This window comes from Aptenodytes forsteri, unplaced genomic scaffold (assembly GCF_000699145.1).
Source record: "Aptenodytes forsteri isolate BGI_AS27 unplaced genomic scaffold, ASM69914v1 Scaffold49, whole genome shotgun sequence".
Classification (NCBI taxonomy): domain Eukaryota; kingdom Metazoa; phylum Chordata; class Aves; order Sphenisciformes; family Spheniscidae; genus Aptenodytes; species Aptenodytes forsteri.
In genome coordinates this window covers 718,267-743,725 of record NW_008795125.1, presented here as the reverse complement: position 1 = coordinate 743,725, position 25,459 = coordinate 718,267, and the positions used below count along the sequence as shown (strand labels likewise).

Sequence of the window (25,459 nt, the reverse complement as noted above, 5' to 3'; positions counted from 1 at the left end):
GTCAGGGGAGGTTTAGATTGGACGTGAGGAAAAATGTCTTTACTGAAAGAGTGGTTAAACATTGGACCAGGCTGCCCAGGGAAGTGGTGGAGTCCCCATCCCTGGAGGTATTTAAAAGGCGTGTAGATGAGGCACTTAGGGACATGGTTTAGTGGGCCTGGTGGTGTTGGGTTGACGGTTGGACTCGATGATCTTAGAGGTCTTTTCCAACCTAAATGATTCTATGATTCTATGATTCTAGGCTGAACAGTCCCAGCTCCCTCAGTCTTTCCTCATAGGAGAGATGCTTGAGTCCCTTAATAATTTTTGCAGCCCTTCGTTGGACTCTCTCCAGATGTCCAAGTCTCTCTTGTACTGGGGAGTACTGGACACCACATCCAGATGTGTCTCACCACGGCTGAGCAGAGGATAAGGATCACTTCCCTCGACCTGATGGCAATACTTTCTCTAATGTAGCTGAGGATACCATTCGCCTTCTTTGTAGCAAGGGCACATTGTTGTCTCATGTTCAACCTGGTGTCCACCAGGACCCCCAGCTACACTTCTGCAAAGCTGCTTTCCAGCTGGGTGGCCCCCAGCATATACTGGTTCATGGGGTTGTTCCTCCTCAGGGGTTGGACTTTGCAATTCCCCTTGTTGAATTTCATGAGGTTCCTGTTCTATTTCTTCAGCCTGTTGAGGTCCCTCTGGATGGCAGCATGACCCTCTGGCATATCAGCCACTGCTCCTGGTTTGGTGTTGTGGCAAACTTGCAGAGGGTACATTCTGCCCCATCATCCAGATCACCAATGAAGATGTTAAACAGGACTGGTCGCAGTATTGACTCCTGGAATACACCACCCGTTACTGGCCGTCAACTAGACTTTGTGCTGCTGATCACCACCCTCTGGGCCCAGACTTTCATCCAGTTTTCAGTCCACCTCACTGTCTGTCCACCCAGCCCATACATCAATAGCTTGTCTATGAGTATTTTATGGGAGACAATGTCAAAGGCCTACATGAAGTCCAGGTAGACAATATCCACTGCTATCCTCTCATCTACCAGGCTAGTCATTTCATCATAGAAGTTTGTCAAAGTTGATCAAGCATGACTTCCCCTTGGTGAAGCCATGCTGACTACTCCTGATGATATTCTTGTCCTTAATGTTCCTGGAAATGGTTTCCAGGATTAGGTGCTCCATGGTAGTATTAATGGTAAATAAAATTATACCTCAGTATAAATAATTTAAATAAAATTATACCTCAGTCTTATAATAAATGATGGATTCAATTTATTTACCTACTGAAACTATTCTTCTATAATCAAATATATAATAACACAATTATTTTGATGGAGGGACTTGTGATTCTATGGAAAATTATGGAGGTAAAGCCTATCAATCAGACAGCAGCATTTCGTTAGCTTATACCATCAGATATAAATGCACATCATTTACTTACTGGAAAGTAGTCAGACATCCTCAGCACAAAAACAATTAACCATCCTGAGGGCATATGAGGACACACAGATATAAACAGGAGGTATTTTCTTCTCCTTGCCTAGTTTCACTTCTACCAGTGAAGAAGGCAACCAGAGAATTGCTTTTGATTGATGAGCAAAGAGTGGGCATGACATTATCAGCAGTCTATAGGTGTTTTTTTCCTAGAGTTAACAGTGAAAACTGATGAAAGTAGGTATCTGGTGGATATCTTTCAGTGAGGTGGATTTCTTGCTGTTGCTAGTATGTTTGGACCATTCATACCATGTTTTTTTGCAAGATAATGTTTGCAGAAATAGATTTCCTTGTAGATCAATAATAGATGTTCTGGCACTAGAGAGGTGGCCAGAATTTCCAAGTCCAACCTTTCCCTCTCTTGTTATCTTCTAGGTACAAATGCCATTCCCACACCATGTTCAAGTTACTTACTAACCAGTCATTTCCTTCAGTGTCTAGATTAAAAAAAAATCTTCTAGTAGCTTCATAAAAATGAGTAAAATTAACTTAATTTTATGTACAACCACTAGTAATTTTTAAAGGTATAATGAGACAGCATTTGCAAAGGTTAAGATATTTGATGTGAGAAAATGTGGCAAAATCCAATCTAAAATAATTGCTTAGAGGTAAAAAACCCCTAAAACCCACAACACAACATTCTGTATCACAAGATAAAAGTTATATAATAATTTGTATTGTTGGGAACAATGATTTAAGTAAAAGCCAATGTGTTTGCTTAATGATTTATTTGCACTCCTTTATTTCCCTTTGTGGATGCTATATTGATAGTTGAATTAAATTGTGTAATTATTATTTATTTTTGTTTCTTTGTAGAAGGCCTTATTTACAAAATAATTTCTTTTCTCTTGAATACTTCTTTTTGTTGGGGCTGCATAGGTTGATTAAATGTTAAGACTGTATTCCTCTGATTAATCAATTTCAGAAACTCTTTTTGTGAATGCAAGCCAACACAATACAGGTCATACTTCTATGCAAACAGAAAACAATAACATGAAAAATAAAAATATAATCTCTTCATGCTCTTTACATGAAAAATAAAAATATAATCTCTTCATTTTCTTATTTTAATGTGCTATCCTTCCATTTTAAGACTTTCCAATAGTATTTGTTCTCAGGACAGGGAAGGACTATACATTTGTTTTTAATTATTGTAGCCCCAAAGTAAATCATTCTAAATGACCTTTATAAATAGCTGATTGCAGGACTAGCCTCTATGGAAAATTGACATTTAGTATTGGAGTAAAAAAAAAACAAACCAGAACAAAACAAAAACCCCTTTTAAAGAACTGCATGAAAGAAATTACATGATATGTTTACCAATGACTCTGCAAAGCAGAATTCATCTGCTATCTGTAGGATTGAAATTACTGGCAATCATTGACATATAATACCCCGGGATAACCCCATCTGGTCTTCAGCTGCCTTCCCGAAAGAGCACAGTTCTCCTGAAGATCATGTATCTGCCAGGTTTGTATGGATCTTTTGGCTGCTTTACAGCATCTGAGATGGAACTACTTAAATATATTTATGTGAGTGAATTCCATTTTAGATGTCCACAGTGTAGACATCCATATATAAATGCCTAGTCTTACTTTATAGTCGAGGAAGAGAAATAGGTACTTCTAAGCTGTGGTTGATCTAGTGTGTGTTATCTACCTTTTGATGAAATAGATTACACTCTAGCCATGTTTTTTTCACTGGTTATGAAGAAGCCTACATCAAATATAGATGTTTGCACTGTAGGTGTCTACAGTTAAGTATGATGAATCCTATTGCCAACAAATGGACTCAACAATATAGAAAGAACTTTCCAGTTCAGCTAGTGAGTATTTATCTCCTGGAATTGTCTTACAGCTTTGTGTGTCACGCGCTTTTATCTATAACGTTCTATAAATCTCCAAGTTTTCTCTCTCCTTTTCTTCCCCGTCTCCTCCTTTTCTCATCCCCTCTGATACTCAATGATTAAATTAAATTTGAAAGGGCAGAAGTGCTTAATATTTAGGCTGTTTCATTTTGGCTTGTGTTTTGTTCATGTAATAGGTGACTACCAAAGAGCCAATTAAACTAGTTATGCTACACAGCTGTTAGCAGTTCTTGGATATTTTGAATCATTGAATTATATACAATGTGCAGCAAAATAGTATGTAATAATATTGTGTTCTTGGTAGGATGTTTTAATTCAAATTTGTTCCTTACTATTAATATTATCTAAGATATAACTCATTTAAGCTATCTCTTAGCTTAATTTTTAAGTACTACTCTTAGGACAAAAGATTCATAACATCTTTAGAAACTTCTTCATCATTACTTTACTGGTAAAATGTCAAATTTTATGGAGTGAAAGCATTACTATACATCCGAAAATATTTTTAGAGTTACATTTGCATTGGAAGCTTTAGGATAACAGATGCACATATGGAAATACACACAACTTTAAATCTTAACACTTCCCCTTCAAATGCAGTTCTGAAGCACATATACTTGCTTCTGTTACACACCATTCTGCTTTGTATGTTTTGAAATTTCAAAAACTTGAGTACTTCACCTGCAACACTACTTTCCTTGAAAAATCTTTGGGGTGCTAGTTCCATCAGAACTAGACACACAGTCATATCAAATGATTGTCTGGAAAGATTGCTGTCTGGAACACATCGTCCTAAGCATGTTCTCTCTCTGAAGAGCTGTAGGAAGTTTTCAAGTTAGCCGTGAACTTTTCAATAAAGTCTTCTCTTGTGTTGCTTCTGAGCTGGATAACAGACTCAGTTTTGCCCAAGGAGAGGGTTCCAGAGGATATATTCCAAGGCACAGAAAGGAGGTACATCTACTACTCTGCTCCCGTTTCTTCCTTTGAAAAAGTGCTTGCAAAATTACTAGAGACCAAAGTACAGCATCATAATTTTCAGAAAGTTATTTTTCAAATAGGACTTTTTTTTTCTGTATAGCTTGGATAATAATCATTAGTATTACCATCTTTTTTTGTTTATTTGGTTCTGGGTTTATAAATTTAATGTAATTCAGCAATTATAAGTTGTTTATTGCTTCTGGGTTTATAAATAGCAATAGCAGACCAGGATGTAGAAAGACTACTGCCTTTCTTTTAGCTACTTTCATATTTATTTTAGTGAATAAGGAGTGCACAGCTCAGCATATTTTATTTTAAATAATTCTTTAATTTATATGTATGTGTGTATGTGGAGGAAGAGGAAAGAAAAGATTCCTTTTGCCTTACAGTAGTGTCTAGGGACATGTTTAATAATATCCTCTGAAACAAAATTCAAAATATGATTAGTCTGTATCAGGATAGTTATAGTAGTCTGCTACCTGCTGGACACATCACAAAAGCTATTATAAAGGTACAAAATTTCAGGGACTACTGAATAGCTGTTTCTGAAAAAGAAGAGAATAGAAATTATTATATGGCTTAATTTTAAGTAAAAATATTCTTCTCAGTTCTGAAGCCATACAGATACGTATCATTAGTTGACTTACAATGTGTGAAATGATAGATCATGACTATGGTGGTAAACTGTGCCAGGTGGTATTCTGCATCTTTGAAATGTCACTCTTGTGCCTGCCTTCCAGAACCCACTTTTGATAGTATCATCCTCCTATCCAGAATCTTGTAGTTCAGGCAAATCATTGGTGAAATATTTTTGTTCATAGTATTGTTCCCTGAAAATATACCTGACTGTTTGAAAATATTTTGTGGTCCCTCCGCACATTTTTTTTCCAGTTTCCAATGAGATTGTGGGGTGGAGCATAAATACAATAAATACATAAATACATCTTAAACATGATCATTGTTTATATGGATCAATAAAAACAATGGATCATATCTCATTTATATTAATGATGCTTATATCTTGCTCTGGGAAACTGGAAAAAAAGACTTTACTTGACTTTACAGATCAAGAATACCTGTCCCTGTGCTTCTGATTACTGTGCATCTACTAACCAGATAATAGCACAATTTAGTAATGCTAATCTGGTTTAAAAATATGTAGAATATAGTAATAAATCAGCACAGTTTTCCCTGAAGTGTTTATTCTTACAAACAATAGCAGACTAAAATGTAAAATTACCTTGAGGTTTTACTCTAATGTTGAACTGATTCAAGGATGCCACCTATCTTTGGTCTACCATTTACAGCTTTTAAGAAAAACAAAAAAAGATAAAATATTAGGTGACTGGTAAAAGCAGAATTTTTGGGAAGTTTATTACAAATTTTTAAGTTATTTACTCATCTTACCTAAATCTCAGTTTTTATTTTTAAAGGTTCCAGCATGCTCAACTTTAAATGCTGATATCATCAAAACACCTTTTCAGTATTCTAAAGGGAATAATCAATATAATGAGCACTGCCAAATCCAGCTGTCTTTGGGTCTGATCAAACAAAACCTCACATTGTAAAACAAGGACTCTGAAAATATATCTTATCACTAAGAGTACTTATTTTCTTGCCATTCAGGCATATTTGCAAAGATTTCAAGTACATTTTGTATTGTACATTGTGTACTTTGCTTGTCAAAGATAAACAGCAGAAGATGAATTTCCAAAAAATCACAGTTGTTTTTCACAGTTACAACACATAAATGCTTATGCATTACATATGTAGTAAATGAGTTTACTGCCTCTTGCATGTTGGATATTGACATCTCTGCTGTTGCTATATGTTACTCTTGCTCCATTTATGCAAATTCCCTTAAAATTAAATGTCTTCAAGTTTCAGTCGACAAGCATATTTGCCAAATAAATAGCAAGTTTACTTTGCCAAATCCAAAGTTTGTACTGTGAATCAGCTCAAGTATGGTATGTTAAGCCTAAGTTGAAATGGGTTGTTTATTAGTAGGTTACATACAGTTGCTCGCTTACCCTTTAATGATCTGAAGTTATGAAATATTTCATTTGTACTGTAACATGTCTGGAGTAGTTATTGCTAGCTGTTTCTAACCCTCTTCTAGCAGAGGTATGCATGGTACACAAAATGATTTACTGGGTCAAGCAATAATATTTTACTTTTTCCTATACATGAAATATGATCCTGTTTGGTGGTTACTGTTTCTGGATTGTTTTACTACTGGTAGTTTTGTACAAAGTTGCAGCATTTTCTAATTTTCAGTTGATCCAGAAACTTTTAAGAAGAAATCACAGTAATAACAACTGCAAGAATAAGATTATCACATTAGCATTCCAAATTTAGCCAGTTACTAAAATATAATATTTTATTTTTTAATATATTCTTAAATTGTAAAAGTTATTAATGACTTCATTGCTGCTTCTTGTCTTAAAAATGTGACTGTTTCACAGAATATGACACAAGACAGATGTAGACTAATCTATGCATCTGTGACTTTATACAAGTACACTTTTCAAAGTCATACTTTTCCCATTCTTGCAGTTTTAGGTGAGTTACAAAGAGAATGGGACAGAAATCTTTTAATAAAACATGCTTCTCTGAAAAATGTTAATGCAGAAAAAACAAATAATAAACTTTTTTTGAATGTACATCTATTTTGATTTAAAAAAAAAAGCTTGCTTTATCTCAGAAAAGAATTTCAGATTGCAGAAGAATGAGAGATTACATCAGAGCAGCCAATAACCTGATAGATCACAACAGAATCATCAATAATTTTGGGATTCACCAGAGACTGGTGGAAAGATTCAAGCCGAAGCTTATGATTTGAACAAAAATATCAAATGTAGTTATTTTTTCTTGTTCCATGGTATTCCCTAATAAGTCAGATCTTTTTCATAGAGTTCTCTTACTTTTTTTTATTTGTGAGCATTGTCAAAAAATAGTGAAAAAGATCTTATGTATCTCCAGTGAAATTAAGAAAAAATTTTGAACCTTAATCATATAGGTAAAGATATGTATTTTCTTTCGGGTCAGGCCTAATTAAAAAAAATATATCTTGAAACACTTGTAAAGGAACTTATATTTTCCTTAACCTCTATCCTTTCCTCTGCAATGAAATACACATAGCATGGGATATTGTTGATTGTGCTAAAGAAAAGCTGGTTTAGCTTTCTGACACTGCTTATAAAGACAAGTACAAAAAGACAGATGTTTTGTATCAATTTGGTGGTACTCGATTAATATAAAATATCTGGAAGAATACTAATTTAAAAAAAATTACTGTTGCACTTACTAAGAAATATATGATAATAAGATTACATTTCTTCTTGTGTTTAATGGAAAACAAGATTAGGATTTAGGTGGATGAACTAATTATGCAATTTTTCTTAACATCTTGGATTTCTTGTTATTATGAATATAAATTTTAGTTTTCTATGCTGTAGCACTTAAGTATTGATATTGTTGCAAAATGTATGTTGCTGTTAATAAGTGAAATATACTTTCAACTTAAATTCAATACTAATATTATTTGCCCAGAAACTCCCATGTTTTCCTGTGGAGCCTTTGCCCTGCACTGATGTAACTGCACATCTAATTGCACATAATTTAAATGTGTACCAAAAATGAAAACGTTTTTCTTTTTTCTTTTTTTTTTTTTTTTAATAGTGAATGAAATATATGTCAGCTTTAAATCTAGTTACGGATTTCAGTTTAAATTCTTATGTCTAGGTTTACAAATTTTGTGGATAGGACAACACAAACCATCCAGAATATTTTTTTACACTAAGAAGATTAAGATTTATGTGTGGGTTTGTCTGCTTTACTCAGACAATTAGAACAAATCAGCTACTTGCCTACACAATTTTCTATGTCCTCTCTATCTGGGCCCTCTTAACTCTCTCTACTTGACTGTGTTCCCTGGCGTATAATGCACACATACATGTATCTGCATGCACGCACATGCACACACACACACACACTTTTGTATATGTGAATATGCCAAACTAGCTGTTCCTCAGTGTACTTATGTTCCCATTTACACATGTAAAGAAAAGTATTTCTCCTCCCTTCGGAACAATTTACAATCCTTGGAACATACATAAGTTTCTCCAACTTGCCTGTGTTGGCTCTTGTTCATAGAAACATGTTCTTCTTCAAACAATTGCTAGAACCCAGTGTAACAAAGTAATATGAGCTTTCAAGGACTTGATATTAATCCATCAGAATGGCATCCACAGCTTTAAACACAAACACTTTCAGTTCTCAATTGTAACAATAATTAAAGACCATTTATTACAGACATAAGTATTAAAAATTCATATGCATAAGTATTCTGTCATTTTTATCTTAGGATATACCCATGCTTCCGATAGCTGCATTTTACTCAGTTTCATGAAATAAGAAAATGACTTTTACCTTTGATCCAGCTTTATCCTACTTGAGCCAGATTATAGATGTCAGGAGTAAATTATGTTCTTCACTTTCACTGCATTTACTCAGTGAAGAGTTGAAGAACAATTATTCAGTTGTTATTTGAAGACAATTGTATTGCACAAAGCCATGCTTCCGATAGCTGCATTTTACTCAGTTTCATGAAATAAGAAAATGACTTTTACCTTTGATCCAGCTTTATCCTACTTGAGCCAGATTATAGATGTCAGGAGTAAATTATGTTCTTCACTTTCACTGCATTTACTCAGTGAAGAGTTGAAGAACAATTATTCAGTTGTTATTTGAAGACAATTGTATTGCACAAAGTGCAATTAGTTATGTTGTCCTTTGAGTATATCTTAATCAAAATGTAATGCAATTATTCAGAATTGTATTAAACATGTAAAAACGACATAAATAAGTGAAATGACGGTGCTTTCAGGAGGTCAGCAGAGTGATGATACCTTAAAGTTATTATAATTTATATTTCATGAAATAAACCTGCTGGGTTAATTACAATAATTTATTGTAAAATATGCTAAAGTTACATGTAATTATTAATTGGAAAATCTCTTATTTACACTGCTGCAAAGTTTATTTACAGACTCATTTCTCACGTACATTTCTTTATTTCTAAAATATATTTGCTTATTTTATTTCCTAGGTTATTCAGATAAATTTTGAAGAATTTGATCTGGAGATTGGCTATGACACACTGACAATTGGTGATGGAGGAGAAGTGGGTGATCCTAAAACTGTACTTCAAGTGTAAGTCTTTTGCATTTACAATTTGTATGCATTACAGAATATGTGTTTTTTGATGAAAGTAAATAGTGATTAGAATCAGGTAAATCTCAATAAAAACTAATCTTACTGAACTTCTAAAATTACTGAAGGTGACAGTTTGAATACATCATTATACATTTACTGTTCTGAAGTCAGAAAGAGATGAGCTAGACAGCAGAAAAGAAAAAGATAAAATCAGAAATTTTAAAAGACATAGTCTGTACATTCACGTGTAGACATGTAAATTTTTAGGGGCTACTGTGCTCCCTTTATAAGTGAGTCCTCAAATTAAAAGTGTGTAAGAACTTAATTAAAAATAGACAAATGGACAGCTTATACATAAACTTTTACAATCTCCTAGCAAGCTTAGGATAACAAAAGATGTACTATAGGATCTTTACCTTTAAGTGCTTATTGACTATTGTGGATAACTCAAAAAATGAGTTAGTGTAGTGAAGAAAATTACTACAAAGAAAATCTGAGTAGGATATTACCTAAACCACATATGATTACAAATCAGACAGCACTGAGTATTAAATAAGATTTTTATGATCCATTAGCATTCTTCTGGAGTGTGTGAACCCGGATATATAGAGACAGATATAAATACTTAACAACCATTGATTAACATCAGAATCCATATTTCTTAGATATTCAACTTGTGATGATAACTGGTCTTACAATAATAACAACAGTCTCAAGAAGACAAATTCAGAATCTCATTCCTTAATTTGTGAAATTTTGAAGACAGCAGTATAATCCAATGATTCTGTTATTTCTGTTTATTCCCCAGTCATTTGAAAATATGCAGAACACTCTTATTAGGTATTACTTGTAGTCTATCATTTTATGCAGCTCCAATTCCATTCTCAGTAAATAATTAAATGTTTTGTAAGAGAAGGCCCCTTAAAATACATTGTATTTATTTTTTTCAAATCTGTCTCAATGTTATGAAAAAAATAACAAAAATGTTGTTTATTGCTTAGAAGCCATATTTTACCCATAAGGGATTGTCTGCTAGTTACAAAAGATTTTTGGAAAAGGCGAAATAATATTTAACTATTATTTTTAAATAAACTGGCCTCTCAGTAAGACCTTATCTTATCATTAGTTGAAATGAGTTACAAATTTAAAACAGATCAGAACTGAAGCAGAAGTGATAAATATTTAATACAAAATGTATTTAATCAGAACCCAAAAGAATAGCAAAATTAGGATTCCTTAAAATGATATTCCCTGCATTATATTTAATGGAAATGTTTTCATACTATTTTACATATTGTAGCTTTCCATTATTCATCATAAGAATGATATAAAGAATTTGTTTGGTTTGAATACCCTAAAACCAATGTCTACCTTTTTTTTTTTCCCTTAATTTCATCTCAATATTATTAACTGCAAAACTTTGAGCAGAAAATACAAGTTGTTTCAAGATTTTCAGATTTTTGTCATGAACTCCTCCTTAGATTTATCCTTCAGAGGATAGACTATCTGACCTTCTATTTTTAGTTGGTTTTGTAATCGTTCTATCCTTTCTTATCAATGAGGAGACCAGGATTTGGCCAGGTATTTCAGGTGCAATTACTTTAGGATAATGCAAAGTTTCTTCAGTGGATTGTAGATGTGCTAATTGCTACTAATAATAGTTTTAAGACGTGGGGAACTACTGTAATTTCTATTTTATAAACAGTAACAGTACTGAGCCTTCAAAATACATTTCTAATAATGCTGGAACTCAATTTCAGATATTCTTAGATTCCTAAACTATATTGACTACCCTCTCATGTGGAAAGAGCATTTATTAAGTACCAATTCACCAGGTCTTATTAACTTTTAATTAAAGTATTGTTTTGCATTGCTACCTGAATTACAGTAACACATTGAGGCCCATTACAACGATATTTAAAATTTTGAGTAATGTAGTAAAGCACTCTGTCCAGATTTTATTTCATTAAAGATGCTAGTATTTTATAAAGGTATGTGTGATGATGAGACCTATGTTGGGGAGAAATTAGGAAATTACAGGATTAAACTTGTCATGAATCTAAAGGAATTCCGAGTAATTTTCTTTAAAAAAAGAGTTTAATTAGAAATATCAAGTGTTAACATATGATAAGAGAATCTGTTCTGTAAATAACTAGATAAATAATTTTAAAGAATTCTTACTGTGGGGATCCTGGAAAAGCAAAAAATCCCCCAATTAATTTGTGGGGTTTTAATATTAAATAACATTGTATAATCAGCCACACATACATTATTTTTGTATACCAGTGGATGGAAGATGGAACATAATTGAGTACTGTAAAAAACTTGTAAATCTTTTCTCCTGTGAGCCATGCAGACTTTGTCCGAGATATGATGCATAGCAAATAAGTCAGCTATTGTATGATTTAATTTTGGATTTTAAATTTTAAAATAATTATCTTTCCTCCAGCAAATTGCTGAAGAACATTAGTTTGAATATGTCTGGTTTACGTGTAAATGATGTGAAAACATTTATCTTCCAAATTATCAAAGTAAATCAGGAAACCTATCCAAGTGTTTAATCCAGTAGTTTTACTGGGCACTGCTAGATAGGAAGGTTCAGAACCAAAAACTGAATTTAAGTGGCATTTAGATAGAATTATGCTTCCTAAATTGAGAATTGGAGTCCTGATAATTCCTGCTCGGCTGGTGCTAATCACAGAAGCAGCTAAACTCCAAAGCCATTTCAGTACTTGCAATTAAGTTTCCCCGGGTGCCTATAATTCTGTGCCTATATACATGCACCCAGCAACAGGACAGACTGCTCCAGGGTAGTGAGCCTAGCACATAAGTGAACTTAAATCTGAATGGAGTACATTTTTTGTGTGTTTGACAAGATGACTAATATGAAGGCATCCTTAGTGCTTTCCTGTGGTACTAAGATCTTTGCAAAATGGAGCAGTGTTAAGTTTCATTACCAAGGGATAGAGGGAAGAAGGAAAAGAAACGGTGGGTCCTCCTTCACACATCAGTCACAGCACTTTTTCAGGATGTTTGGAAGTCTGCTTTCAGCAGCTTGGTCTGACAGTTGCTGCAGGTGACTCTTAATGTTATATGCATCTGGGCACTGGTTCCTGTAATATGCATTTGGAAAATCCAGTGCACAAGGCGTGAAACTAATTCTTACTCTTTTAGTATGCTTGCTATGTTGGGTGTACATGTATCCAATCTCCCATATTACAGATCATCTTCAGGAGATGGAGAGTGTCGCAATATTCTGAATATCCTCTAACCTAGTCTTCAGTGTACTCTCTCAGGGGGAACGTATGTCACTAGTACGTAGGAGGGGTAGTTCTGCAGTCCTAGAGGAAGAGATGGAAAACACCCTGCTGAGTGTCGTAACTGTTAAGTTGTTTAATAAAAAGGGAGGCATCATAATCACATCTATCCATTTCTGCTGTTGACAGTGTTCACTGCTCAGCTTTTGAAATGGAAGGTGTAAGAACCTACTTCCAGGAGAGGAATCTAGGTAATGAATCCAGGGTAGAGGAAGTCACATAAACCCCGGGAGGAAAGGGTAATTCATAACTGCAGAATTTCATTATTATCTTAAATAACTTCCTTCACATAATGCTGTTTTTTCTGGATCTTATTGCCCTGTGGCCCCAAAGTCTTCCCAAATATTGTACAGGGATCCCTAAGCACTTAAAAAAGAGCAACAAATGATTTCTGTGTTCTGTTGATTGATTCTTATTTTCAAAAATGCATTTTCAAATGGTATTTTTCCCCATGTACTATTTAATTGAAAAATATTATTCCTGAAAACTGTATGCATTTTAAAAAAAGTATTTATAATTGACTTCAGAAAATGGAAATGATAAAAAATTTGATGGCTGGTTATTATAGGAATTATTCTCTCTGACACAACAAAAAGATTAATATTCCCAATGGCCTTAATATTCCCAAAATGTACTGTCAGTCACCAGCAACAATTACAAAACTCTGTTAGCCATTACATCAGTGTTGTTTCTGAGGAACATCCTGTTAGTCTATTAATTTGGCAAAGACTGAACTCACTGAAGATGCTTTCCTGTAGTGCGGGAATGAGCAGTTAGTACATTATTTTGGCCAGGCATTTACTTGTTCAATTCTGGCAGGAGTCTTTGTAGTAGCTCCATCTGTGAACACAGATGTGGGAAATAGACATGAATTTCTCCCACAGCAGAGTATTTCATACAGAAACAAGCTAAAAAAGACTAGAGGGGAGAACTAAAATTAACTGCAAAATACATTTAAAATAGTCCATTTGAAGTTTCAGCTAGCTTTAAAGAATGGTTAGAACTGAAAAAAACAAACTAACAGTTTTCACTCTTATACAGTCTTGTGCTTGTGATCCATTCTACAAGAATGGAAAATGTTTTGGTACTTTCCACCATTCTGTTTTAGCTGATAAACTCTTACCAAATTTGAGACAAAGTTTTTGGAAAAAAATGCAATGTAACAAAACTGCAGCTTTCACAACATTTCCTTTTTGCTATCACACTATTTCATTCAGCAAACAGAATGAACATTTAGGATTTCATTGCCTTTCAAATTTTTGCAAGCAATATGAAAAGTAGAAAAAAAAGAAAAAAGAAGTTTAGCTTAGTTCTTTCTAATTAATCAACAACCTGTAACATTAGGAGGTTTTAAAGTCCTGACATCTGGTATTTTTGTTAATGAAGGAATGAACGTCAGCTGAGTCTGTCAGGCACATTCTTCCATTGTTGTGGTAAAGGTGATGAGGGGAGGTGAGAGAGTGCAGGAATTCATGGACCTTCATAAAAGTATTGCTATTTAAGAATAACAACTTCCTCTTAAATATGCAATGCATGTATTCCAAAGTGGGTAACTGTATACCAGAGAAATTTTTTTTTTGAAGAATAAATGTAGTGTCTCATTATAGGCTTCTAGTGCTATTTGATATGCCTGCATGTATCTGAGTCATGCACACAGGACTACCAGATAAGGTTCAGGATTAGGAGAGATGCATGTCTTTCTGGATCAGCAACTGAAAGTGAGATGAAATATTTCCGTACAACACAAGCAATAGTTGCTTGTGTTTATAGACTGCTATCAAATCTGCAGTCAGATTGGAACCTTGAGATCTGCAGTTGGAACCTTGAGAGCTATATTGGCTAACCAGCCAGTTGATAACTAATTGGGTGTGAGCTGAATACAATGAATTTAAAAACAAAAAAACCCATAAAAAATACTTAATAGTTATTTAGATTCCTTACAAAAAGAAAAAAATCTAGTTACTTTACTTAATACTTAATGGCTTTACAGATTTTTTTTCTATCTATAGGTTAACTGGGAGCTTTGTACCAGACTTAATTGTGAGCATGAGCAATCAGATGTGGTTGCACCTTCAAACGGATGAAAGCGTGGGCTCAATTGGTTTCAAGGTTAACTACAAAGGTAACGATACATTATTGGAAGCGAATTTAATGGTGTACCAAAAATTAAGCCAATATTATGAAGTGTTTTTCTTTCATATTAGGGGATGCATTCTATTTCCAGTTCTGTCAGTTTTAAAAACAAGAAAATGCAAGCTGAGTTGAAAAAAATACAAAAAATAAATTTGTTCTCTTTAAAGGTCTTATGTCACGTGAAACTGCACAGTTTCTATTTGGTGTGTTCTTACAGCAGTTGATTTTTGGCATATAGTTTTACATCTATTTTCTGTTATTTCATGTTGAAAAATATTAAAATGAAATAATTCTGTGATTATTTAAAGCTAAAGGTGTAAAGGAAATGAATATTTCCTACATTCTTTTGAAAATTAATCATGCCTACCATAACAGAAAAAAACCACTGCAAGCAAAGAATTGGAATTACTTATGAGTTTTGGGCCAAGGCAAACTTACCTAATAATGTTGTTCTTTATGGTCTTAAAATGTGAGGAATCTATAACGCATAACATAAAACAGCTGGTGCTATTTCATGCTTCTGGGAGAACATACAGTTTTCATATAGCATGAACAGCAGAATCAAACAAAAACTTAATAACATATATATGCACTTCTGTATTATTACAGAATTAATTATATTTATTATTTTTATATTAGCTTTAACATAGCTGCATGTATTTCTTGCAACAAATTTTTAAATTGCATGGTTCCTGCCTACCACACAAACTAGATAATAGAAAATATGAATATTCATCAAAATTATTCATCAAAAGGGGAGAGAGGAAAGGCAAAAGTTAAACCAACAACCATGTGTATTAGAAATGGATTGGATATTGTTGAGGATGGGCAGATGGAGTGAATAAGCATATTGGGAGTAAACCTGCATGATGTGACTTGCTGGTTTTTTCTGTCCATGACTTTCCTTTGGCTGTTCATGTGTATTAAGCTCTACAGTGGTATGGCACAAGAGTGCTTGTGCACTCTTGATATTCAGATCTAGTGGACTAATATAGGAAGATCTTACTACTTCGTTGTATGGTAGTTATTAAGACCCAGGATTTCTACATTCCAGCGTTGAAAGGGGCAAGAGAAATTATTAGTATAAACAAGTTTAAGAATTTGTTAATGTAGCAAACCTTGAACCATAGCTGAGTGGAAAAGGAAGCTTTTTAGATCTGAACTTGAAATAATTTGCAGAACTCGAAATAATTTGCACAGCTCAAGTAGTTGTTTCCTTTATTCAGAGGATTCTTTTCCAGTAAAATTAATTTTACTTGCATCAATTTTAGTTTGCAGAAGGCAGAGGATTATTGTCGTGTCTTACAATGTACCATTACGTGTTGTTTTATTAATGAGTTACATTTATTCTTAGAAGCTATAGTTCTGTAAGAATAAAATAATTGAATATGAATAGGTAGAAGGGGACAGAAAGGGTGAGCATTCACAATCTCATTACCACATAATCAACTTTGTAATTGCACACCTAGATATTGAGTCTGTATTTCTCTCTTGCCCTACACTGGTACTTTACACTAGCTCACTAAATAGCATTTGAATGCATCAGGCATTCAATGGATAGGTGCTGTGTGGCAGGGGGTTGTTCTGTTTTATTTTGTTTTTTTCCCCCCAGTCTAGATTATGGGATAAATTTTTTGTATCAGTTGCCTTTGCATTGATCCCTGAGAGGATGTATTCATTAGAGATGCCAGAAACCAGGCAATGTTCCCTTAAATAAAATGGGATGGGGGGGGGCTGCTTTTTTTTTTTGTTGGTTTTTCTTTGAGTTTAAGTCACTTCTCTTAATGAAAGTAGGCTCTGAAAAGAGATGTCTAAATGGGTAGTATTTTGGATAAGTAGCTGTTTTGCAGTTAAAGTTTTGGAACTTATGAATTGGAAGTTGAGAGAAAGTCCAGTGAGGTACACTGAGCAATTGAGTTAGAACAGTGTGTTCAGGGCTATGACATATCACTGACTTCTTTACTAGAATCAAAAAATTGCAAGGACTTTTCTCTCAAAAATGTTCATAATTACTTAAGAGAATTGTGATTTCCGGGAGTCAGGGTCAGAGGACATTTTAGTTTAAGTGACTACATGAATTATTATGTAAGCCCAACTTCCTTGTATTTCTTTTTAATGGACTAGATCAAATTCTATTCCTATAACTTGTCCCATTCCACCTCACAATTTCCACTACCCACTCAGACGCCTAACTACAGCTGATACTGTATCTATTTATATGTATTATATATTTAGATCTTGTGAGTTTCTGCTTACATAAAAGGTGCAACTACATTAGCATTTTAGATTAGATCCAGCAGTGTGATTTTTGAACTGAATCTTCTGATCGTTCCCACTCCCCTTGCTTTAGTTTTCATCACAGAGCAATCTTGAAAGGCACAAATTACATTCCTTTGAGTTAATTCATAAGATGACTTGAATAGCATCGGGAATAGCATTCCTCATGTCCTCCAGGTCCTAATGGGCATTGATCAGGAGCTGATGAAGCTTGTCCAAAGTAAAACCACTAAAACACAATCAAATTCTTATAGATAGTATGGATACTGTATCTTCTATTGTTTCATTCTACAGACTTGCTTATGTCGGAGTTAATCACTTGATAATGTACTCGATAACAGTACTTGCTAATAGCTAAAATAATTTCCCACTAAAATGTTTTGATGCCTAAATATCTACTTCTGTGCATCCTGAGACTCAACTAACTACAGAGGTAGTGGAGATGTGTGTGCCTCATCCCATCAAAATTCATAAACACATTCTTCAATCTAGTTGACATTTAGGTCTGAGTCTGGCAGTCATTTTCAAGAATATAGATTACTCCAAGTCCTACATGCAATATGACGGGAGGAACAGAAGGTTGTGGGATGTCATTACCCAGTGCCCTTTACCCATTGTCCCCCAAAATGGTATACTTGCTCAAGGTGTGAGATAGAAGGTCACATCCTTTCTGACTGGAATAGAATTGAATATGCCATATCATTTGTAATGATAGAAATAGACAAATGAATTTTTAAGTACCTCTGCATTCTCTAATTTAGTAGGTTTTCAGCTGAAGAATTCTTTTAAATTTATGTTATTACAGGAACTAACAGTTTATTCTCTTTTATATATCTGCCATTTGAGATAAACTAGTAAGTCTTTGTGAAATAATAAAAATCTTTGTCTTCTAGATTAATATGTTGCATATGGAGTTATTTTATAGTTTTAATAGCTAGATCCCATTTTAATTATTTAAATATAAAATAGAGATTTATGCATTGGAGAGAGTATTTTAAAGTAAATAAGTTTGTGTTGTTTTGAAATTCCTTTTCCAGTATCGCATAACATAAAACTACTTAGGAAGGTAGAACAATAAATATCACGAATGGGCAGGACAGAAATACAAGCACTGCCTCATTAGAGATATATTTTACCTGTTAGCTCAGTGTTGTGTAAGCTGTTTTCATGCTTCAAATGTATGTGTAGATTTTTTTTTAATGTGAAAACATAGAATATTTAGCAATTTGAAATTGTAAGTGCATTATTTCCAAGTCATAATTCTGGGGATTATTTGAAAGCCATAGTCCTTCCTTTAGATATGAGATCAGACTGTGGTGCTCATATAATTACCAAACAAAACAAACAAATAATGGATTCCTTTTAGGCTTCCCAAATCAGTGCTATGAAAGGAAACTACAAGTTAATAGTTATTGCTGATGACAAGTTGCATGAACACTTTGCATCATTCAGTATTTAAGGAAATGGTGCCATATTGTCACAGTAGCACTTCTATTCCCAAAGCCATGGTGAAAAGGAAGGAAGTTTCTATCTGAACAATAGTGGAGAAACAATCTCCAACATATTTAAACACTGTAACTGAATGGTCTTCATCTATAATTGAGGAAAAAACAGCTGCACAAAATACAGGACAAACTGATAAAATTGTGGCATAACCTTCAAAGACTAGAAATCCATTGTTGTAAGATCATAAGATTTTGAAGAATTGTGACTTCATTTCACAAAAACTGATTGAGAATCTAGCAATGGAATATTATAGTTCTTGGAAAACTATATGTGAGAACTCTTAACTGCAACAGCTTTCATATGCAATAGCTTCCTTTTGTAATTTGGACATGGTGTGAAAGAATAAATTAAATAAAAAAGTATGCCTTATACACTTTTTCAAAATAAAATTGTTATTGCAGATTCCTTTTGTAATTTTGGACTTTTGTGAAAGAATAAATTAAATAAAAAAGTATGCCTTATACACTTTTTCAAAATAAAATTGTTATTGCAGAGATTAAAGAATAAAATAAATAATCATGGTGTAAATTCATAGGAAAAATTATTTTCAGGAATGAAATTAGTAATGTAAACACATAGTACAAAACGGTCATGTATTAGCGTATAATGGGCAAGCTGAACTTCTGTTTAGGTCAGATTTGGGTCCTCTGAAACAGAGGAAACTATCCTCAGGGCAGTCTAGTTCTGTCGGGTCCTGATATCACATCCTCAGTTTCTGAGCAGTGGCTGGATCTGAGGGATTATTTTTTCTTTTGGTGCGTCTTTGTTTTATTTTTCTCCAAATAACTGACTACATGCTAATAAAACCTCTTAAATCAGTAGGTTTTCCTGATAGCTCTGCCTCCTAACAGGACAAAATCTGTGTGATTTTGTTGTTAACTATAATAGTACATCAGACATACTCTAATTTTAATTGCATGAGAAAAGAAAGTTGAAGAAGGTTACTCTGACTGAAGTGTAATGATAAGTTTTGGAAAAGGCTTGTCTAAGGTGCCAAGCTAGATAGGAGTGTAGGTAAAAAGTGAATTTGAAGCAAAATAAATTTGCTTATTCAATTTTCTGCATCGATGATCTAATTTTAGAATATGGAATTTACACTCTGACACCCAGTATTTAAAAAGATTTATTTTTGCTTAAAGCGTAACTTTCATCTTGCTTCAACCAGTGTGACTTGTGTTCCTGAGTGCTTGGGGTACTATTGCAGCCTGGGGTGGCCTTCTGGAGTTTGTGATCCGTATTTCATCCTATTTTCCTAGCAGTAAGCACTGAGTTGCAGACACATCTGAGGTTTTCGGTCACAGATGGCACAGACATGTTTTTCTATGGCTAAATGCTCAACAGCACTTGCTTTTCTGTTGGTGGCAGAACACTGAATGATCTGAATTAGGTAGATAGTTTAATCCAGTGTTAGTCCTGTAACTATGTCTGGAAACACGTATTTCAGAAGTATGTGCAAAATAAGATACATTTGCCATAATACAGCCTTCAGGAAGGTTTTATCTCCACAAGTTATGAGAGTAGTTTATCTATGGAATGTATATCTTCATGTCCATTCTACTAAGAAAAATATAGCTTTAATTCTTGTTGTTCATATTATAGACTAATTTTTAAAAAACTTAAATTACTGAACTCAGTGAGATCATGGACAGTTTCATTCTGTCATTTTGGCATTCACAAGACAGGTGATTGTTTGTTTGTTTGTTAAATACGATCTAATCCTTCTTTTATGAGGAAGGGGGAAGTGAAACTTTTGTACTTTCTGCACTTCAAAATCAGGAATTAAATCTCTGTCACACTTCTTTCTGAACTGTTCAGTCTTAGCCATTTCAGTTTATATTCTCTTGTGGTATTTTCACTCTTCTGATGATTTATGTTGCCTTTAGTACCGACTCTCCTCTGTGTTTCTCATCGTGTGTTTATTTTGTTTGTGTGTGTTTTGTGTTGCAGTAACTAGATGGGATCATGCCAGTGACTTATGTATTTCAATTCTAATACCCTCAATTCTATTCCTTGTGCATCCTAACTTCATTTTGCAGAAAGAACTACAAGCAGAGATTCACATTAATGGCAAAAATCCCTGTGTTAAATCAATGCAAATGATTTTAAATCTTGTAAGTCTCATGATTTGTTCAAATCCTCAAATACAAATACTGCTTTGTATTTATAAAAAAAAATAATAATGAACACTTCTTGTTGTTCAACACCACTAACCGATAGTTTACAAATACAGCACAACTTTGATTCCATTTCTGCTGAAAGTGTGTTATTGACAAGTTCTGTAATTCAAGCTCATTCCTATTTCAGATCTCTCTTGAATGTATTAAGCAAAAGGGCATCCACTGCAGAAACCTGGGGCACCTTCATTGTTAACTTACTGCCAAGATGAAAATTGGTGCTGTATTTTACCTGTGTTCTTCCTGCTTTGTTGTCCACAACTCACTGCAAGCTTTTTTGGTAATAGACCCTACTCTGTTGGTATTTTCAAAATGTTTTATTAATCTTTTTATCTAATTCTCAAACAATGTATTCGACATAAGATATGAGTTCCTGTTTGTAATCCCTAGATTATAAGAATATGAGAACAGCTCTACAGAGTCATAATAAATATCAAAATAACTGAGTATCACAAAAGGAAAAGAGAGCAAGCAATGATATACTGATACTTCTTCAAAATGCTTTCCTACACTCTAACAGTTTGTGGCACAGAGACTTCCTAAATCCAGTCTATTTATAGTAAGTAACTCTTGACAGATTTTTTCATCCATGACTTTGTCTATTTTTCCTCTTAAGCCCATGTACAGTTTTAGTATTCTGAATATTTTATGGCAAGGACATTCCAATGTAGAAGTATTTTCTTTTGTTCACTTTAGTTTTAGTAGCTTTGTCTGATGCCTTTTCATTCTTTTCATAGAAAATACAGTGTATTTAATCTACCATTTTACTGCTTACTCAGTCTTGCAGGACCTTTATTTATTCACAGGTGGTTGTCCTCGTTGCCGCTCTGTGTAAGCTAGTAACATCAGCAAGCTTTGTCATCTCACTGCTTGCCTTCTTTTCCAGCATATCTACAAATATATTGTCAAACAGATTACATACTAAAGAAATGCATTAGTGACTTCTGTCCTCTCAAAGAACTGACCGTTTACTTTTACCATCAATTAACTATATTTTAAGCAAACATCCGTCTTTTTATGACAGAGGTCCTAGTCTCTGTAAGAACCTTCCATGAGGCACTTCCTCAAATGCCCTTTGGAAGTGCAAATACTCTACGTAAACTGTATTTCTCTCATCTCTGAGCCAGCTAATCTCTCTGGAAAGCATTGGTAGGCTTCTAATGCAGGACTTTCCTTTAGAAAAGCCATGCTGCTTTGTGGATGTCATTTTTATCCATGTGTCAGCTGAATCTGTTCTTGACTATAATTTCTAAGTCTTGTTACATCTCAGGTTTACATCTCTGTACTTTTCAGATGCCCCTTGGACATTGTATTTGCCCCTCTGTCCTACAGTACTAAGATCACCTTAAGCAAGAAGTCAGACATTTCTTAAGCTTTTCTGCCTGCACTTGGAGTTGTATGTCTAAGGAGGCCCCAACCCAAGCTCTTTTCCTGTGACCATAGGTCCAAAAAATTACTTAGGTTTTCTGCTATTGCTTTACAGCACCCACAGAAACAGCTAGGCAAATAACAAATTTCTGTTCTTCTTTCTGATGGAATACCTATTTTTTTTAATTATTAGTTGTTGGTAGGTTTTTTGTTGGTTGGGGGGGGCAGTTTATAAATGATCATGTGTTGTTGCTAGAAACTAAGTTCTTTCAAAACTTTAATGCATACAATCAGGATAGGTTTTTGGGCAGGGAGGTTTGTTTGTTTGTTTGTTTTCTTCTTGTAATTACTAATTTGTTCCAGCAGGTCTTTTGACATCTCAGTCTTTGAGAGTTCATCTTTATTATTAGAAAAGCTTATGTTCGTTGTACTGCTGAGATAAGAAATTTCCTATCTGTCTCAAGGTATATATTTTGCATTTGTGTTTGAATAAAAAGGCTAACGCTGTTCTACCCACCCATTGTCTACTCTTAGTCAAGACTGCATACAGCAATTTGACTATGTACATGTGTATTTAAACACACACATATATACTTATAATCCAAGAAAACGTCAAATGTTAGTACATAATTTGTAATTTATATATGTACAAAACAATATACTTAATTCATATATTTTATAGAGAGAAATATAGATTAACGTTGCATCAGATTTGATCTTTCATAGCTCCTTAAATGGTATTTCTGAGTACTTAAAAGGCCAAGAAGGTTACATTATAATGAAGGTCTTAAAAATTTCATATAGTAGGAGGTTAAAAAATTATAAAATTGTAGGCAGCTACTGGAATTTAGCTTTTCAATAAATTATTACCAGTATTGCTTGTAACTATGTAATCTTTCAATACAAATATACTGGTCTCAGGTCATATGAGAACTAATAATAAACTGTGACTCAAAAAGCTGTTGTATCAGAATGCATTTGGGTGTGGTTCTTATTGTTGTCTTTTAAAATAATTTCTGGAAGGAGTATATTTTTTGGTATTAAAAAACTTTCATGTTTCTCTTAACTTTACTAAATTGGTGAAAATGTCTTCAGTCTAAAAGCATGTTCTTAGAAAATGAAATTGTGCGTTTTATCTCTATTTCACATCTCTATTTCCCCAAAATATTTATTTACTCGTGCTTGATGCTTTGTTTTGATTATTGATTTTAATTCTGATTTCTCTGCATGTTAGTATTGTTTAATATTATATTCTCCAAGCTGATTTATAAAAATGAGGTTATTTGTCTTCAACAAGTCTTAATTTAATATTCATATTTCTACTTAATGATTTTGTTTGGTGAAAAGGAAGGTAATTATTTCCATGAGACACAATTTATGAACCTTTTTCTGCAACTCCCCTCACGTCACTGGAGAGCTGGTCAGACAAATTGTTCTTTGAAGGTGACTCCCACGACTTTTTAATTTTGTTCAATAAAACTGTAGGTCATCTTTTCTGCTTTACAATATTTAATTAAAAGCATTTAGCAATCAAACCTTTTGTGATAGTATTATCTATAAAGAAGAGCGGAAGGATTTTCTCTGCTCTGACATTAGTCTGCTGAGCAATATGAATACATTACATGCAGAAAGGTCATCTTTTTCTATGTCCTTAAGTATTAGTTACTGCTTGAACCAGGACACTGGGCTAAATGGCTGTTAGTCTGACTCATCCTTGTCAGCATTTCAGTATGTATTTAACTGCATTCAGTTCTGTTGTCTTACATATTAAGCATATATGTTACAAGAGACTATTTACTTCTGGTTTTGGGGTAAAAAATACACCCAAAGCTACTTGTTTATTTGTGGGAGTTCAGTGAAAACTTTCTTATGAGCATTTCTGCACTTTATCTCTGTAAATAAAAGCAAGAACCCATAGACAATTCATGTTTTTGGAAAGATCCTCCTGTGCAAAGGGTAGAATTTGAAACCCCAACACGATAGAATAGCAGTCAGAATACCTTGAGCTGAACAGCTCTAAGAAGTGCCATGAATATAGTTCTGTGTCCACATTCAATATGTTTATTTATCTCTGAATTTACCTCAATATTTACAATATTTTTTTTTTTTTTGTCGTTGTTCTCGACCAACTAGCCGTGATCTCTTAGTTCAAGCCTGGCTCTTTTCTCCGCATATTTTACAACAGTGAGAATTTGATATGCCTGTTTAGTCTCCTTTTACCACACTTGAATTTGAGTTGATGGAGGTCCCTCTTGTGGCTGCACTGACTTCTGAGTTTTCCACATTGCTGAGCATTGTACCATCAGAATGTTCTTTTTTTTTTTTTTCCTTTTTCCCCCAAGTCAATAATTAATTTCTGTAACTGCTATTATGCTAGAAAACAACTACATCAGCAGTGCATTTTCATCATGTATTTTCATGTTCTGAGAAACCTCTATTAACTAATTGTATTAGAGTAGACTGTATCTTACATTTATTGATGGCTTTTTGTTTCAGTTTGCTGTTGGTTGGCATTTTCTGTAACGTATTTCCAGAGAAAACGCCTATAATCTATAAAGCTTTAGATTTGCCCAGGTATTGTGGTTTAACCCCAGCAGGCAGCTAAGCCCCACACAGCCACGTGCTCACACCCCCCACAGCAGGATGGAAAAAGGGTAAAAGTGAGAAAACTCGTGGACAGACATAAAGGCAGTTTAATAGGTTAAAGCAAAAGCTGCACGCGCAAGCAAAGCAAAAAAAGGAATTCATTCTCTACTTCCCATCACCAGGCAGGTGTTTAGCTAAGGGCAGGGCTCCAACATGCATAGTAGTTACTTGGGAAGACAAACTCCATAGATCTGAAAATCCCTCTCTCCCTCCTTCTTTAACGCGCAAGCAAAGCAAAAAAAGGAATTCATTCTCTACTTCCCATCACCAGGCAGGTGTTTAGCTAAGGGCAGGGCTCCAACATGCATAGTAGTTACTTGGGAAGACAAACTCCATAGATCTGAAAATCCCTCTCTCCCTCCTTCTTTACCCCAGCTTTTATTGCTGAGCATGACATCATATGGTATGGAATATCATAGAATCATTAAGGTTGGAAAAGACCTCTAAGATCATCGAGTCCAACCGTCAACCCAACACCACCAG

General features: G+C 34.1%; 1 protein-coding gene across 1 annotated transcript in view; it reads left to right on the top strand.

Moving 5' to 3' along the window:
• CSMD3 (CUB and Sushi multiple domains 3) overlaps positions 1–25,459 on the top strand; it is an 838,052-nt gene that overhangs the window by 394,537 nt on the left and 418,056 nt on the right. Inside the window, exons 12-13 of the mRNA XM_009277245.2 lie at positions 9,449–9,552; positions 14,882–14,994. Of these exons, the coding sequence (XP_009275520.1) occupies positions 9,449–9,552; positions 14,882–14,994 (217 nt within the window). The remainder of the gene's footprint in view (positions 1–9,448; positions 9,553–14,881; positions 14,995–25,459) is intronic.